The sequence below is a fragment of the Anopheles coluzzii genome, chromosome 3 (assembly GCF_943734685.1).
Source record: "Anopheles coluzzii chromosome 3, AcolN3, whole genome shotgun sequence".
NCBI classification, from domain to species: domain Eukaryota; kingdom Metazoa; phylum Arthropoda; class Insecta; order Diptera; family Culicidae; genus Anopheles; species Anopheles coluzzii.
Window position 1 is genome coordinate 34,734,293 of NC_064671.1, and position 17,701 is coordinate 34,751,993.

At 48.6% G+C, this 17,701-nt stretch overlaps 2 protein-coding genes across 5 annotated transcripts in view; one reads left to right on the forward strand and one right to left on the reverse strand.

Annotated features, from left to right (window-relative positions):
• The first annotated feature begins 1,788 nt into the window (after window positions 1-1,788).
• On the forward strand, window positions 1,789-5,071 carry LOC120959533 (odorant receptor Or2-like). Its single transcript, XM_040382992.2, has 6 exons — window positions 1,789-2,848; window positions 2,940-3,023; window positions 3,217-3,635; window positions 3,709-3,808; window positions 3,870-4,079; window positions 4,148-5,071. Exons 1-6 carry the CDS (start codon window positions 2,636-2,638, stop codon window positions 4,247-4,249), a joined length of 1,128 nt encoding a protein of 375 aa, XP_040238926.2. The 5' UTR covers window positions 1,789-2,635; the 3' UTR covers window positions 4,250-5,071.
• A 1,725-nt stretch (window positions 5,072-6,796) lies between these two features.
• The window catches only part of LOC120956934 (uncharacterized), a 54,375-nt gene continuing 43,470 nt past the window's right edge, over window positions 6,797-17,701 (reverse strand). For all 4 annotated transcript variants that reach the window (XM_040378765.2, XM_040378763.2, XM_040378762.2 and 1 more), the window contains one exon: window positions 6,797-14,241. In XM_040378765.2, the coding sequence (XP_040234699.2) occupies window positions 9,086-14,143 (5,058 nt within the window). In that variant the 5' untranslated portion in view covers window positions 14,144-14,241 and the 3' untranslated portion in view covers window positions 6,797-9,085. The remainder of the gene's footprint in view (window positions 14,242-17,701) is intronic.

Here is a 17,701-nt window from a genome sequence, read left to right on the forward strand (position 1 = left end):
GTGGTTTGGGATTTTCATGCTGCCGCTGCCGTGTTCCTCTAATGGACCAGAGGCTTTGCTGCCCCAATGGCTCGAAATCTCCGGATGCCGAATGGTGGGATTTAGATACGATTGCGCTGCTGCTGGTTTGGTTATTTGTCGGTATGTATTTTTGTGCGTTTGTTTGCTTGTGTGTGGGTTGCTTAATTGCTTATCCCCGGTGGAATTCGCTGCAAGTAATCTTCTTCAAACCATAATAATATGATGCCGCTTTTGGTATGCTTTGATGTTTTTCCTCCAACCACGCTGCACAGCTCTCCCAGTGGATGGTTGAATGTTTCAAGGCTTAAAAAAAAGCCAACTTCACTGTAATCGATCAAATTGGACATTCCTGTACACTCGCTCTCTTTCACGCCACACAACTTCGTTGCAGTGGTTTACTCGTTGCGGCATACTTCGATAATGACATCAACACCCACTCGCATCGCTTGCTATGATTGACTTTTTCAATTCGCAATCCTGCAATTCGATACCGAAATTATAAGTCAGGCGTAATCGTATCGTCAGGTGGGGCACAGGACAGGGCAAGGAAATGGAATGCAGTTTTCGGCTGAACGGGAAGGGGACATAAAACACATCCAGTGTAGTAGTGTGTATGCATTGGGGAATAATTTTGCGCCAATAAAAATGTGGCGCGAGGAGGAACGCAGTTTGAGCAGGAAACTGCAGTTCCGACCGACGGTTTTCGGTACGGTTCGTTGAGCGCAAGGTTCATTGCGCTACGGATTGATAATTGTAAAGCGAATACGCATTACGCGTGCTGGCCCAATCCCGCGAACCCATGAACGGTTGCAATTATGCGATTGAACATTTTGTAATTTTCATTGATTGCAGCGCACTGCCGGTGCCACGGAAATCGTTCATTGAATCGTTCTGAAAGCTCGCGAAGCTTCTAAATGTACGTCCAGAAACGCGTAGTTCCACGAAAAAGGGCTCTCGGGATACACGGATAGCGCCAGCGCTATGTTTCGCCTCGATGCGCACCAGCCGAATGGAGCGTTTCAAATGCAAACAAATTGAATTTGTGCGCCTTGCGCTAATCGATTGCTACAAACAGTTCCCGAGAAGCGAGACACTTCGATTAAATGATGCTTTTAAAGCGCTCGTTTTGGTCTTTTTGCTGTCCAACTTCAGCAGTGCACAAGAGAAGCGTTTCTTTACTTTCTTTTATCTTTTTTTTGTAAAGCCAAACACCGTTGCGGTTTTGTCACACAGTGTGCTGTACGTGGCGTGTGTTTCACCACCACCGTCTTTTGCGTTGGATTTTCTCATGTCCAAATATATTAACCACCGAGACCGAAGTGACGTTAATTGTTGGCTTTCGCCGGCGTTATGCTACGACAACACGTCAAGCAGCAAAAGGGGGAAAAAGGGGAGTGTTCAAAAATACGACAACACCGCAAACCGTTTAAAGGGTGCGATAGGAGGGTGGGGCTGGAAAAATAAAACTCCCGACCCAGGCGGCAGAATCGTAGAATGGTTCGGTAAAAATTAAATTAAGTGTTTATCAAGGTTTTGCTGAGCTAGTTGCATACAGTTAGGGGTAATCGGTAACAATGAAATCGCTTTGAAATATGTAATTTGTATTTAATTAAATTTTTCATTTTAAATATAAAAAAATCCTATTGAAGCGCCAAAAAGTATGCTACCCACTCAACAGGAACATTAAAATGCGCCTAAAAGTATGCAATTTGCATGAAAAGAACATATTTTATTTTTATCAAAAATTTCAAATTGAAACGCCCGGAAGTATGCAATACGACAAGATAATCTTATCTCAAAACAGAAGGAATATGCTTACTAACAAGGTGTCGTCACCTGGGAATGTTTATAAAAGCATGAAAAAAAGGATAATAGCGCTTGACACTGGAAACCACCAATTATCGAATAAGGATACCGTGTACAGCCGTCCGCTCGCGAGCCTTTATCCATCCCTGGCGGCTTCAGCAACCTGCACCACCACTTCACGGGTAAAAGTATCCCTAATTGGACGGTATCCCCTTGTGTAGGGAGAATCATTTTGAATATCAAAAGAAGAGGGGGGAACCTATCGTCCGTCTCCAGCACTTCTCGTGTGCACTTTCCGCCCGAAAGTGGAAAAAGTGAAGAAGCGAAAGCTGCTACACGTGAACCAGTGGCCAGAAGGTTTAATTCTTCCCCGTTTCATCTAATTCATTACCGCGGGAACATGAGCGCGAGAAATTTGTTACGGGCAAAAGGGGTGAGAGATTTTCCACCGACCACGGTCCCACGGTCAGGAGCCGACAAGGGCCGTCCCACCGGCGGCCGGGCTAGCATTTATGAAACCCTCGGTGATGAATTTTTCATTCCGTTTGCTGCTTCCCGTTTGTTCCATACGCTTGGCATAGCAGGTGTGTGGAGAAGGCCTGGGTCGCGTGTGAGAGAAATGGAAAACTCGTTTAAAAGCAGCTCGTACGAACACTTTCGGCATCATTCCCTAAGTGGTTTTTAATAACTTCATTCGGACTACGAGCAGTGCTGACTGGTTGCTGGAGCTGACAAAATTTCGGACTCTAGGGGTGTGCCTGAAAATTAGAAGAACCAAAAAAAAAGCAAGAAGTCCCAGCGACGACAAATGGAGGTCCTCAACTGTCCGCTACTGTCGGTGAATGTGCGCGTGTGGCGCTTCTGGTCATTCGTGCTGGTGCACAACTGGCGACGGTACATCAGCATCATCCCGGTGACGGCGCTGAACGTGTTCATGTTTGCCGACCTGTACCGGGCCTGGGGCAACATCGAGGAGGTCATTATTAATGCTTATTTTGCGGTGCTCTATTTCAACGCGGTGGTAAGTGCATTCCGGGTCCGGGCGAAGCTCTGGGGGAACTCCGATCAGGGGTTGATTAATTTGCGGGTTTCGGTTGCGGTTTCACATGCAGCTGCGCACGCTGATACTGGTGTACAATCGGGACAAGTACGAGTCATTCCTGGCCGGTGCGGCCAGCGTGTACGAGGAAATACGAGTAAGTGAAAGTTACCTTTTCCGCAAACGGATCAAAGCGGGCGATAGGGAAGAAATTCGAACTGTATTGCATACCTTCGGGCGCTTACACATGCTCGAGCAGCAATCGAGGAGTGAGCGATACATTTCGCCTGCAGCTATGCAATTGATTGTAGCATTTTAGCAAGCCGTTTGCCTAAAAATTTCTTTTTAAGGCTATCAACGATGACGTCATCAGTAAACTCGTCTCAACGTACACTAAAAGGGCACGCTTCCTGTCCATCTCCAACCTGGCGCTCGGTGCGTTCATCAGTGGGTGTTTCGTTGTGTACCCACTGTTTACCGGGCAGCGGGGCCTACCGTACGGGATGTTCATACCGGGCGTGAACAATTTCGACTCACCGCAGTACGAAATCTTCTACATCACCCAGCTGGTGCTGACGTTCCCCGGGTGCTGTATGTACATTCCGTACACGAGCTTCTTCGCCTCGAGCACCCTGTTCGGGCTGGTGCAGATCAAAACGTTGCAGCATCAGCTGAAAACCTTCCGCAGCTCGGAAATGCTCAACGAAAGCACGGTGGTGCTCAACCGAAAGCTTCAGAAGCTGATCGAAGATCACAAGCGAATCATTCGGTAGGTTGTGTTGTGTTTTAAGAGGGATAGAATCGTATCATAAGTAATCAGTTTTTGTGTGTTTTAATTTTAGCTATGTGCAAGATCTTAACGATCTGGTGACCTACATCTGTCTGATAGAGTTCCTGTCGTTCGGATTAATGCTGTGCGCGCTGCTGTTCTTACTTAATATTGTAATTTTCTACTTCCAACCAACGAGCAAAGCAGCATTCACTGTTTGTTTTCCCCTTTCAGATCAGTGTGATGGCTCAGATCGTTATCGTTGGAGCGTACATTTTCATGATCCTCACACAAATATTTGCCTTCTACTGGCACTCGAACGAGGTGCGGGAGGAAAGCATGGCCATCGCACAGGCCTCGTACAGCGGACCGTGGCTGAATGTGGATGACACTATTAAAAAGAAGCTTCTCATGATGACGATCCGTGCCCAGCGTCCACTAGAGGTATTTACAACCCGGAAAAGTATCAATGCTTCACAGGCTACACTTGTCTACTTATTCCTATCGAACAGATCACAGTCGGTAACGTGTATCCGATGACGCTGGAAATGTTTCAATCACTGCTGAATGCGTCCTATTCGTACTTTACGCTTCTGAGAAGAGTTTACAATTAAAAGATGGCAATGATAGCATAAGCTTAACGCGATAAGTTTAGAAGCATAGTACGCCCACCAACGCCCACCCACATACTTACAACTTTACACTTTAATAACCACAAAAAAGGCTACGGGAGCCCAGTAAAGAGCAGGCAGGAAGACTAAAAGCCACCGAAAATCGTGATAAATCATCCAGCCAGCTCATCATCGTCAGCATCGCTCCACCTTTCTGTTTGGTGATAAATTCATCCCGATGGTGCAAGTTTTGAGTCCCTAAACTTTGCTCTTAATCTCCACTTCAAGCATGAAGTGCTTCTTTTGTGTGGGCGTTGATTACGTGATACGATTATTGTTCGGTTGTTACTTTTCATTCTTGGCGTGTGCTGTGGACGGTTTCCGATTATTTGCCGGCTTTGCATACGCACGCTGGCCGGTGGCATTTTTTTAATGGAAGTGTATGAGAGTGAAGTGTCGCAGTTGATGCTATTAATTACACTGTGTAGTGTGTGCACGTTGGTACAGTTTTGATATTCATCACTTCAATTTTCAATGCTATTTTACAAGCAAATTGAAATGCAGATGCATATTTTTGTGATTTTTTGAACACCTCATCTGCTGAGAAAATATTCTTATTATCTTCAAAGAGAGATCCAATCCGCACCAACGAACAAAGCAAAAAAAGGATCTCGTGATTCATCAATTCAGCATGGCACCATCATTCAGTTGTTTGAAATATTGCATACAAATGTTGATGTACGCTTTATGGAATGGTTAGCTTTATGGCTGTGCTTTTATGGTACCTCCACATGAAATATTTCAGCCAAGGGTGTTGCGAGGATGTAGAATCCCGCCATGCAAATGACAGCGATTTGCGAGGGCGCGCAAGAGCTCGCACGCCATACAAGTTTACAGCCCCAGAGCCTTCGCATTGAAGAGATTGCGAGCCTAGGCAGTTTTTTCGTCCTTAGTTTTAACAGTTATAATTATAGCACCCCAAGAACAGGTACAACAGTGTTATTTGTACCATACTAAACACCTCAATTTTGACATTTTATTTTGCAAAAATCCACAATAATTGAAATAGTGATCTTTTTGACGAAAAACACCGCAAAAAAATTATAAATACATAATAAATACTATTTAACATACCATAAAATTTCGAGCAGATGATACTACTCGTAACCCTCGCAATGTTTAACGGGATTGTAAGCAGAAAATCTTATATTTTAATAGATTAAAACTGGTAGATTAAAATAAATTTGGATTAATATTATTGGTAATATTTAGAGCAGTTTTATGTATTAATTGCTTTTCGATACATGAATGTTTCAAGTTAGAGACTAAGGCAGAAAGACTCACCTTTTGAATGCTGTGCTAGCTTAACACTCTGAGCGCTGTGTGGCTCGTTTTGGAATCACAGCTTTGTTCACTGTCCTTCTCTAGGATTGGTCAGCAGCAGGAAGAAAGAGTGAGCGCAGATTGTAGAAACGGCATCGTATGTGAGGATCGGAAAGAGAGCGAACGATCGTAAGCCAATGAAACGCTCTCATTGCTTACTTATCTTTTACTGTGTTCTCCGCATAAAACTAATGCAAAATACCAACGCCTAGAGTGTTAACAATGTGTTCCTTATAAATAATGTATATTCAAATCATTTTTTAAATGAAAACATAATATTTCTCAAATTTATATTAAGTAATTGTTTAATTGTTTAATTGTTTATTTCTCGTTCCATGGATAACAGTGATCCGTGTGAATGTTCTCAAGTGTAATATTAGTTTAAAATAAGTAGAAAGATAAACTTAACAACTCGTTTCTAAGGCAGTTTTTGAAGGATTGCACTGATGTTCCAAAATCAAACAGATGGCGAACTTCGTTAAACTCCCTAATCATGGAGTTTTGGGGGTCTCTAGATCCATATCCAGTTCGACTACGGTTCAGGGTAAGTAACGAACGAGAACGAAGCTGAACAGCAGGCGCGTAAAAGTTTAACTGCTGGAGCAGGGATGAACAGTCGATGTTACTTTGCAGTAAACCAGCCACAAACAGTTGTTGCGCGGTACGGCGTCTGATGTGGAGCGGTTGCAGTCCGAGAAGCTGAAGTCGCGTTTCATAAGGTGGTAACTGACTGCCAGCTGGTCAAGGTAACAAGCGTGTTGCGTATCGGGATAAGCGACGCTGTATCGATTCCATTCTCTCAGAAAGTGTTTGGGTTGAGGGCTTCCAGACAATACAGGCGTATTCGAGTACCCGGCGGATAATATCGCAGACCGGATAATACCGCTTAATACGCTAGACATATAATACATGTCTTGTCTTGTGATATGACATAATCGCTGAAAATTCTGTGCGTTAAACAATCTGTTGTATACACCGTTTTATAGCAGGACCTCATTTGAATGCAAACCCCTTCATCAGGATGCGTGCAACGTTTCAGTGCAACATTTCACCATCGCACCTGTAGCAACGCAAACCACCATGCGTCTCCATTGGATTTATTTAAACATTTCTCAATTACATAAAAACCCTTTTTCGCAAAATAACTCACACACACTCTCCAATGGCTCTGTATTATCAAAAAACAATACGTTTATTTCATTATGCACGTCAGACATACACACACACGCACGCTCACGGCCTTGCACGTCTCGGTAATGATGGGTTTCGCTGATTCACACGTGTTGTGCCATTGCTACGTTTTTGCTCCGCGATCGACCACAAACGACACGCACACACACACACTCTCATGTCTGAATGTTTTATATTTATCAGCGGAAAAAGAGGAAGGGGGGGAGTTTATTCTAGACAAGTATCGTACAAACTGGAGTGCGTAACCTACCATCCACCCACCATTCCTTCAGCCTATTTACCACGCTAGTTTCAGTGATACAGTGGTGTGTGTGTGTGTGGATGTGTATTTGTGTTCCAATTTTCAACCAATAAGTACATCGCACAAGTAAAGGGAGGACCGATTGCTTTGATCGGTATGCTAGTTTCATTTTGTCACCTTTCCTCTCTGGCCCTTTTCTCTCCTTCCCTCTCCTTATTTTCGGCTCTCTATTCTATACAATAAATATTCCACCATCCGGTGTGTAAGTTGCATGTGTGCACGGATGTGTGTGTGTGTGTGAGCAATTTCTTAGCCCCGTTTGCTATCGCTCCTGCTAGCCTTCATGTTTGCAGTAAAGTATAAGTAATGCGCTCTAAAAAACACTTTGCTACAAAAAAAAGTACTAAACCACGGCAGAACCGGTGTCGATCGAGTGTAGAAATTAAACAGAAAAACAAAACCTACATAATGGCCACATGAACGGTACTATTTACTACTATTACCACTTTGTACAATTGTTGTCTCATCCTTCTTATGGCATATTGTATAATGGGGCTCATACACACACGCACGCACACACATGTAGATGAAATCAAATAAAAACCAAGAAAAAGTAAGGAAATCTAACACAACTGGATTGGCACATAATTATGGTTTGCTAATACATCCTACCACTCTATATCTCTATATGTATATATCCCTTCGACCGGTGTATGTATATATAGTTTAAAAAATAGCACGTGAACTAAAATGGCCTTACGTTTGCAGCATCTATACAAGCAAACGGATGAAATCTTAACTACAGCTCCTTGCAAACACACACACGCACACAGACGGGATGAAACTAGCGGTACTGCGGTGAAGGAACGACGAGCCAGAGTGTCGGTGTGAAAGAAAAAGCGTGTGTGATTGCTACCATAAAGTACAAAAAAAAAAACAAAAAACAAAAAACAAAGTCACAAAAAACCATTTGCACTATCACCTGGAATGTCCTAGGACAGCGTTTCTGTGTGTTCGAGCGAGTGATTCGGTGGTCGCTCTACTAACTCTTTCCCCATATTTAAGTTGATATTTACAACGTTGATGTACCATTTACTCTTCTCCTCGCTGTATGTAAGTACTTGAAAATGGAGCCTTGTTTTGTTGGGGGGGGGGGGGGGGGAAGAAATTGATTTCATGTGGTTACTTTCACTCTACTTCCTTCTTTTGCTTTCTTCTATCTTCTATCTGTGATAACAAAACACAGCAACACACACACATACACTCACGCACATGGGAGCACAAATTGATCGCTGTCACTAAGTCACGGGGGAAGGGAGGGCTTCTCTACAAACGCTTATACTATGGGTGCAGGCTAAGGGGCACCGGATTCATCTAGGATGACACTTACTTAAGGGTTACATAGTTTACTCCTCCACACGCCTGACACCACCCTCAAACTTTCAATTACACATTTGAGCTACAGAAACATTAAGTTAAATACAAATAAAGTAAAAAAACGGTAAAACCTAACCCTACTGAAATTGCTGCTATTTTTGCTTCTTCGCCTAACGATTGCTCGTCTTTTTACAACTCCGGTCTACTGCTCGGAAACGGATAGACAGGGAAAATAAAAGGAATTGAACAAAAAAAAAAGAAATACATTTATGGCACACATCTTGCTGTTGCACTTGTCCCTTAAGCTACTAGGCGGTACTATAAAACAATTGAAATCGTTCGCTCGCTCTCCTCCTCCTCCTCTCTATCTTTTGCTCTTGTGCTTCTCAGTTGTTGCTGCAAAATTACAAATAAATAAATTCATTTTGCTTGGTATAATTCACTCTTCCCTTCGTCCTCCTATCTTACTCCACTTTTTAAGCACTACTACATACACCTAAAACAAAACATTTTTCCCCCAATTATGAAACGAATTCTTGTATAAAAACACACATTTGCACGTGTGCTTCTACTGCCATCCATACCACAAATAAATACAACACGTTTATCCTAACACAAACAATAAAAAAAAAAAAAACATAACACGCCTACTCCTCCACGAGCCGCGCCTCCAGAAAGTGGAAGATCTCCTTGTACGCCTTCACGCGAGCGATCATGAGCGGGGTCAGCTGCTTGTGGTTCGTCGGGTTCGCCCGCGCTCCATACTTCCCGACCAGCAACTTCACGATGTTGATATGGTTGTGCTGTGTGGCGACGTACAGCAGCGTGTTGCCGTACGCGTCCTGCTCGTTCGCATCGAACTGCTGGTAGTGCTCGAGCAGATAGTCCAGCACCTCCTCGTGGTTTTCCTGCACCAGGTAGAGCAGCACCGGCGGATCACTGTTGCGCAGCCGCTCGATGCTCGCCCCATTGTTGAGCAGTATCCGCACCAGGGGTAGATTGTTGCTGACCACCGCCCGGATCAAGGGTGTTTCCCCGTTGTAGTTTAGCTCATCGATCGAACATTTGTGGTCCAGCAGCAGCTGCACCAGCCGCACATTGCCGCGCTGCACCGCCAGATGCAGCGGTGTCGCCCCGGTCCGATTCTTCGCGTTGATTTGCGCCCCGGCTCGAATAAGATCGCGCGCCATCTCGACCTGATCCCGCTCCACGCAGACGTGCAGCGCCGTTTGACAGAACTCATCGCGATGGTTCACGTGCCTGGCGCCCCGCTCGATCAGCAACCGCACAATGTCGCGCGACTCGGCGCACACCGCGTTGATAAAGCACAGCGGCGCACTGTTCACGTCGACGCCGCGCCGCAACAGCAGCTCCAGCATGCGCAAGTTCCCATTCCGGATCGCCATATTGATCGGCTGAAAGTCGGAACTGAGCGCACCGCCGATCGAAGCCTCCTGCCGGAACAAACACCGCACCAGCCGCCCGTTGTTCGTGTACAGGGCGAACGCGAGCGCATTCAGCCCATACTCCCCGCAAGCGTCCGTACTGGCGCCGCCCTCCTCGAGCAGTATCCTTGCCGACCGTACGTATCCCTCCTTGCAAGCCACATGCAGCGGACTGTTCTTCACCAGATTGCAGTTGTTCACGATCTTGCGCAGCCCGGGCAGCGTCAGCAGATAGCGCAGGATGCGACACCGATCGAACCCGGCCGCCACGTGCAGCACGTTGTTGCAGTTCGAGTAGATGCGGCTCGGATCGACCTTGCACTCCTCGATCAGGTACCGCAACACGTCCTCGTTGTCGTACTCGATCGACCGGTGCAGCAGACACAGCTCACCCGAGAAAGCGGTCAGCTCGGTGGCAGCATCGATCGTCTGCCGTACAACCGAGCGTGGATTGCCGTACTGAATCAACCAGTAGACCGGCAGCTTCTCGTCCTCACTCATCACGTTCAGACTGACCTTTGCACCGACCAGCACCCGCACGATGTCGAGCAGATTCAAGCGAGCCGCCAGATTCAGTGCGCTGTACTTCATGCTGCATAGAGCGTTCAGTTGCTTCCGGGACATCTTTCCAATGAGATGCTCAACCGCCGCGAGGTTGCCTGCGTTCACCAGCTTGTGCAGAATGGTCATCCCGTTCCCATCGGCTCGACTCCAATCGTAGTCGTGCATTCCGGTCAGCAACTCCCGTACGAACCGATGATCCTCGGAGTTCACAAACAGATGCAGCTCGTCGGACGCGTTGAAACGTTTCAGATGCTTCCGGAACAGCGCCACATCCCCGTGGAACAGACAGAGATACAGCACCAGCATGCGGTGATCTGACTCTTTCATCTCCTCCAAACGCTCGTCTAAAAAGTGAGACTTTGCGGTGCGCCGTAGAAGATACTGCAGCAGCTGGGTACGTTCGCTGTTTTGCGGAACGCCCGTCAGCAGGTCGATCATGGCACGGAAGTCACCCGCAATGGCTGCATCGATCAGCCCGTACCGGCACGATTCGTTGGGCATCAGTGCGCCCAGCAGTTGGCCATCGATCGCCACACCTTTCTGGACCTGTTGGCGCAAGGCGCTTACGTTAATGCTGCCCGAACGGACCGCTTCGAACAGGGCTTGCTGTTGCTCGATCCACTGCAACCGGGAGGCGTACTTTTGCGCCCAACAGGACACCGACTTGCAGCTAGCAGTGGGTGGTTCACCGCTGTACAGCTGAAATGCGCGCTGCTTGAACGCGAGCACGTTCAGGAAGATCGTGGCGGAAGACTTGCGCGTGACTGCCTCGAGCACGAGCGATTCATGGCCTCCCGCAAGGAAACCCTTCAGCCGGCAGCCACTCAACACGGTCGATTGGAAGTTCCAGTGCATTGGTTCAATCCGCCCAACCGTGGTGAGAATTTCGAGCAGTTCGACCAGTCCGTACTCGAGCGCGAACTGCACCGCCGGCGGCAGTTCCTCGATCGCTTCCGAAACCGTCTCCACATCCGTACAGTCAAACTTTTCCAACATTTCCATCACCTCATTCACGCGCGAGTCGAACAGCTCTTGCAGCAGCTCCTCGTCCTGTTTTCGATGCGCCTGCAGCTGCCCGGCCTCCAGTGCCAGTCCCTTCGTGCGAAAGAACTCCTCCACCGTTTTGTAGCGCTGCTGGAGCAGAAAGATGTTGCCGTAGCTCGTGCGACTCAACCGTTCGTGCAGCTGCTCGAACTCTTCGTCGCTGAGCGGTGGGGCGCTGAGGTCCTGTAGCATCTTGCGGGTAAACTTGCCGTACCGAGCGGCCGGATCGTGCGCCGAAGCACACTCCCGGCGCCCCAAATTGATGCCAAACAGTCGGTCGGGATCCATCAGACGCTGCAGCTCCTCAAGATGGCGCACCACCTGCAGCGACTCCTCGTTCTCGCTCAAGCTACTGTACGGTCGGAGCAGCTCCTTCAGCGCCAGGTTTGCGTCGGAGATGGAGATCGAGCGCGAAATGTCGTACTTCTGGTAGGACTGGCGCAGATACGAATGCACCAGCCGGCGCACACAGCCAAAGTCCCCGTTCGCTTTCAGCGCCCGGTACACGGTCGCAAAGTTCGCGAGCGTGACGCGCAGCCGCGTCTGGTGGTACTGCATGTGGTAGAACCGGAAGTGGATGTTCTTCTCGATGAACGACAGCAGCTTCAGCTCGTTCGCCATGCCGAGGTACATCTTCTTCAGCTCCTGCACGATGCGGCCCGTTTCCCGCTCGTCGTAGAACACGTGCTCGAACTTGATGTGGCTCAGGGTGTGCAGATTGTACTCGCCGATGTAGCGGGCGTACGAGCGGAGCTGCGCCACGTTGCGCAACCGGTAAGCCGTCCCGAGGAACGTTTTGTACGCCTCGATCAGCTGGATGTGGATGGCGTACAGGCAGAACCTGTAGACGGGCTTCAGCCGGTCCTGGATCGTGCGGACCTGCTCCAGCGTGAGCGCTTTGCTGAGGAAATACTTCCCCACGGTACAGTGCGGCGTGAAGTTGTCGCGCAGATCGACCTGCTGCGGTGTGGTGCCGGTGTTGACCAGCGGGGAAAGCACATGATCGAGCAGATTGGTCAGCATGCGGGCGAAGGTCGGCCGCCGCAGGTTCGTCGCTTCCTCCCCAACCTGCCCAATGTACTGCAGGACGCGCTGGATCGCCATCGAGCAGAGCGACGCGTTCGCCTGATCGTCCAGATCGAGCACGAGCGCATTCTCCACGTAGTACGCAATCTGTTTGACCGTGTGCATCTGCCGGACCTGCTCGTACGTGCGCCGCAGCCGCCCGAACACGGCCCGGTTGCGGCGCCGCACCGCCCTGCCCGCGACCGATCCCTTCAGCTCCCGGGCGGCGACCTCGCGCTCGAGCAGCTTCACCTTGCCGCGGCTCAGCTCGGCCAGCTGGCGGGCGGCCCGAACCTTCGCGAGCAGTTCGCGCCTGCTCGCCACGTACGCCACCTGTCGCTTCGGGAGGCGGAGCTTCGGATGGGTCCGGTGCCAAAGCTGCCCGACCGTGAGCGCGGTCGTCCGCTGTTCGGCCCGCAGATAGGCGACGTAGTCCGCGACGCCCCATTTGCTGTCCTGCAGGGTGGTGAGCTCCCGGCGTCCCAGCTCACGCTGCACCAGCGCTTCGTCGGCGGGCGTGAGCGGCCCGTTGGACGTGGCGATACGGTGAAGCGCCTCGCAAGCGCGCTGTCTTCGTGCGACGTACTGTGACAGCTTCTGCTCGCGGATGCACGCGATGAGATCGAGCAGCAGCTGCGGCGTCCACTGGAACGATCGAACGGTAGGTTGATGGTGGTCGCTGGAGGGGCGCACCAGCACCTCCAGCTCCTCCGCCACTGCGCGCAAAAACCGCACCATCATGTGCTTGTTCAGCACGAGCTTGTACATCTCGAAGCCGGCGCTCTTCTCCAGTATCGCGAGCAGCACGCCGCACAGATAGCTCAGCTCGCCGACCGGCACCAGTTTCAGCTGTGGCCAACGCTCCACCCCATCCAGATAGTGCAAACACTCGCAGAGCGCCCGCAGCCGCACCACGAACCCATCGTCCAGATCGTTCAGGTTGTCCGGGTCGTACCGTTCGCTCAAGTATTTGGTATAGCTTAGCACTAACTCTACACGCCTATCAGCCTCTGTTTTGTTCGCTCCGGCCGCCGCTTTGCCCTTCACTGCCGCCCGCTTCGATCCAGCACCGCCACCGGGACGACCTTCGTAGCTGTGCGCGATCAGCTCGTACTCCAGAAAAACGCTCATCGACCGCTCGATCGGGACGCCCTTCACGCTCAGCTCGTCCAGTATGGAGGCGAACAGTTTCATCTTGGTGTGTATGTCGAACGCACGCTTCTCCAGAAATATCCGCAGCAGCTCCACCGACCCGCGGCGGATCAGCCGCCGCAGGCCCTCCTCGTCCGGCACACCGTCCAGCTCGCGGGACAGTGCAAACTCCGCCACATACTGGGACCCGTTCGCCAGGGCCAACTCCACCGGCGTCAGGTCGTCATGGTTGCGCAGATCGCAATCGGCGCCCGCCTCGATCAGCAGCTCGATCAGGCGCGTTTTGTTGTGCTTCGCGAGAACGGCCAGATGCAGCGCGCTGTTGCCATCGCAGGCCGCATCCTGGTAGTCCAGATCGGGGCTGGACCGTTCGAGCGTCGCCCGTACCGTCTCGTACTGGCCAAGCGCAATCGCTACCAGTAGGCTCTTCTCCATGGCTGACTGAGAGTGGGACTCGTTCGCTTCAAAAAACGATGCGGAGGTATCCGGGCTCAAGTCATTCCCGACGGTCGCTGAGCACTTCGATTGACGCACTGCAGGAGAGAAAGGCCGGAAGAAAAACAAAAGGAAACGTGGTTTAAATGCGGAGGAAAAACGTGGTTTATTGTGTACGGTGTAAAACAAGAGACGGATCCTTTCCGTTGTTCTTTTTCAGTCGCATTTCCGCGCAATAATTCACTGCGAGGAGGCAATGAATGCAATTGTAGCCCCAGCCCTGATGTTTTAGCTATTTTTACCAATGTCAACGAACTGCAGCCTCCAGCGTTTTGTGCGTACCAGGGCGAAAGAGCGAGTTTCATTCAAGCCGCAGTCGCATTCGCATTCATTCACATTCGTCCTGCACCGTTGCAATCGCCCTCCGAGAGGGTGAGGCCCGGTAGGATTGCACCATTAAGCAGCAAAAATTAATTTTACTCGTACACGCACAAACGCACTACAAACCCGAACGGTAAAGCCCTTGACAGGTCCCTCTGTCTCTCTCTCGCTATTCGCATGTATCATAAGAAGCATGACATGCGGAAACTTTACGCCCCAAAACCTTTACGCCAAATCGGGAGACGGTTTGAACCAGCGCAGCGGGGGACGGGACCTGGAAAATCAACGCACTTCATCATCGTTTTCCACGCGTTTCGCGTACGCATTTGCGCGCAGCACGCGGACCAAACCGCACACCAAATTCACTGTATCGTTTCGTGCTGCTGCTGTTACTGCTGCTACTGCTGCAAAAAAACAGGGAAGGTTACACCAGACCACGCCAAACCACGGGTGTACGCGAGGTGTTGTGTGCACACTCTCGGCATTTGCTTCTCGGGTTCCCAATCGACGTCTTTAGCGGGACGGATGAGGGATGTAGGGATCGTTCGGAGGAACGACACGGCACGGCAGCATAACTGTACCGGTTGTAAATATAGCCTTCCACGCCTGTTCCAAGGTGTGTGTGTGTGCCCGTGTTGAAGTGAGTAGGAAGCCAGCGAACGAGCACACGGTGACTGAACCATATCAATGAATGGAGCAGCAGCAGCAGCAGAAGTGAAGTTGAATGAATTTCTCCGCTCTATCTTGTTCGGTGAGGCACACGAAAGGAGGCACGCCCAAACGAACGATGGGTTGCAACAACTCCCCTTTTTTGCTGATGTAATTGACCCCCGTCCACTGGCACTTTGGGATAGGGAATGGACAACGGGAGCATTTCAAAAAGGGATCTGAACCAAAGATATTTGGATATTGCAATTAAGGAATATTGAAGATTGATATTAAGGCACATCTTCTCATTAACTTTTTTATGTTTGGGGGAATAATGATTCCGAAGGCTGGTATGAATCGTCGTTTTCAGGAGTTTAATTTGAAGAGCTGAAGGAATGACTTTAATTTATCATTTGGCTTAAACCCCTGAAATGATACAGACTACACGTCCAAGAAATGCGTCGCATTTAAGTCTTGCAGTGTCCCTAATTGACGATCTTTGATGAATGATCTATTGAAGCTTGCAAATTGTCTAGATTGTGATTATATTTAGGACTAGAAAGATATTTAAAATCTTGGAAATCAACTAAAATAACTAAAATCATATAGTAAGATGTTGATGTAATGACCATAGTTACGGATTTATAACAAATATAGACCATTAAGAGATGTATTTTTTCTGTAGGACTAACAAAAAGAAGATATCAAGATCATCAGTGGCGGATTTACACGAGTTGGAGGCTCTCAGCGGTCACACAAATGTAGGCCTTTCTGAAGTGTCGAGCGAGAAGTATGAGGAATTCTAAACTAAAGAAGAATTGAGAAGCAAATTTACTTGTGAGAGGGGCCTCGAAACCCCAGGACCCAAAGCGACTGCATAGTTTGCATAGTGCTTAACCCGCCCCAGAAGATCATGTAGCTTAGCAATGCAATGTCAGTCTCTTGTCAGGTTCAATGAAAACAGAGATGAATTGCAGAGATCAAACTCTAATCATAACAATTCAAAATTACTAATATTATAATGTGTGATAATTTTGATTCTGATACTTCGAAGACAACATTCCCAATAATGTATGAAATAGTTTCCAATGATATTACCAATTCTTGAATTGTCTATAAGATAAATAAGTTAATGTAATTAAAATATAGAATAAAAAATCAGACCTAAAGCGGTGAAATTTCTTAAAAGAATCCATCTTTGTGCAATAGTAGGTGCTAGATATTGTTTTTGGAACTTTCACGTGGTTTCTTTTTTTAACAATCATTAACATGCATTTAATCTTTTGTCTTTAAATTTATACAATTGAAGAATGCAAACAAATAGCAAAAAATCTTCACCAAACAATTTTGGAAAAATATGTAAAAGCAAGCAAACAAAAGACTAACCGTGTTAGCAATTACAGCTCAAGAAGTTTCTTGAACTACCTTCAGCTCCAGCTAATTTCAGTTCGTTTTTAACATTTAAATATGATATTATTTAAAATTTAGCAATTAGGAACAACGATGAGAGTAATCCGTTCGGATACTTCATTCAATAAGTCTGACTATTTTGCTACTTTCCAACACCATCCCACTGTGCCCTCGGCAATGGTGAGTGAAATGCGCAACTGAACATCGCGATCGCCCGGCCAAAACTAACTTCCAGCATATATCCATTAGCTCTCGCTCCCGGGCCTGTCACCTGTCAACCCGAAAGGTAAACTAAACAACGGCAACCCGACAAACGCACCAGACAACTGAGAGTGCCAACGGCCATCGAAACAAAGGCCTAGAACTGCCACCGAAGCCAAACGTGCGCCAAACCGAGTCGCTGCTCCGTGTCTAATGCTCACTTTGTGCCGTGAAGTACATCTTCGGTTCGGTCTGCTTAATGTTCGGTCGTCTCGCATGTATCGCCGCGGCGTCGTCTTTGCCGCTACACACAAACACACACAGCAAAAAACACGGTTACCAAATCTTCGCACGCGGAGTTCGCATGGAGCAAACGGCACACAGCAGACTCACACACAACGCCGGCAGATCAGAAAACATCTGTTTTATTTAAACTCATTTAGTTCAGAAAATATTTCCGGTTAGAGCACGGCGGCACGACGTTCACTGCACGCTTTGTCTTTCGCACAAAACACGACGTGATGCGAGCCGGCTTCTCGAGACAATGGTGGGCCTTTTGTTGTCTTACCCGCTACCACGAGAGAAATGCAAACAACGGTGGCAGCGGCTGCACAGTTCTCGGTCCCCTTTCGGGAGGACAGTTACACTCGTTTACATGTTCATAATCACCCTTCACGAAAGATCGTTACTGCTTTTGCCACCTCCGCACTTGGAGACAAACATACGACCCAGTGGCCCCAGCCCCAGCCCATTGTGTGTGGTCGGTTGGGCGGGCGGGAGGCGCACACTCCAAACCGAAAACAATAGCGGCCAGTGTGTGAGTGTGAGGAGCGTGTGTTGTAAAGACAATCATCGCGACATGATGACGGCGGCGGATGTGATCTTCCTTTCGTGTTGTGCACAGGGGTGTGGGATCCC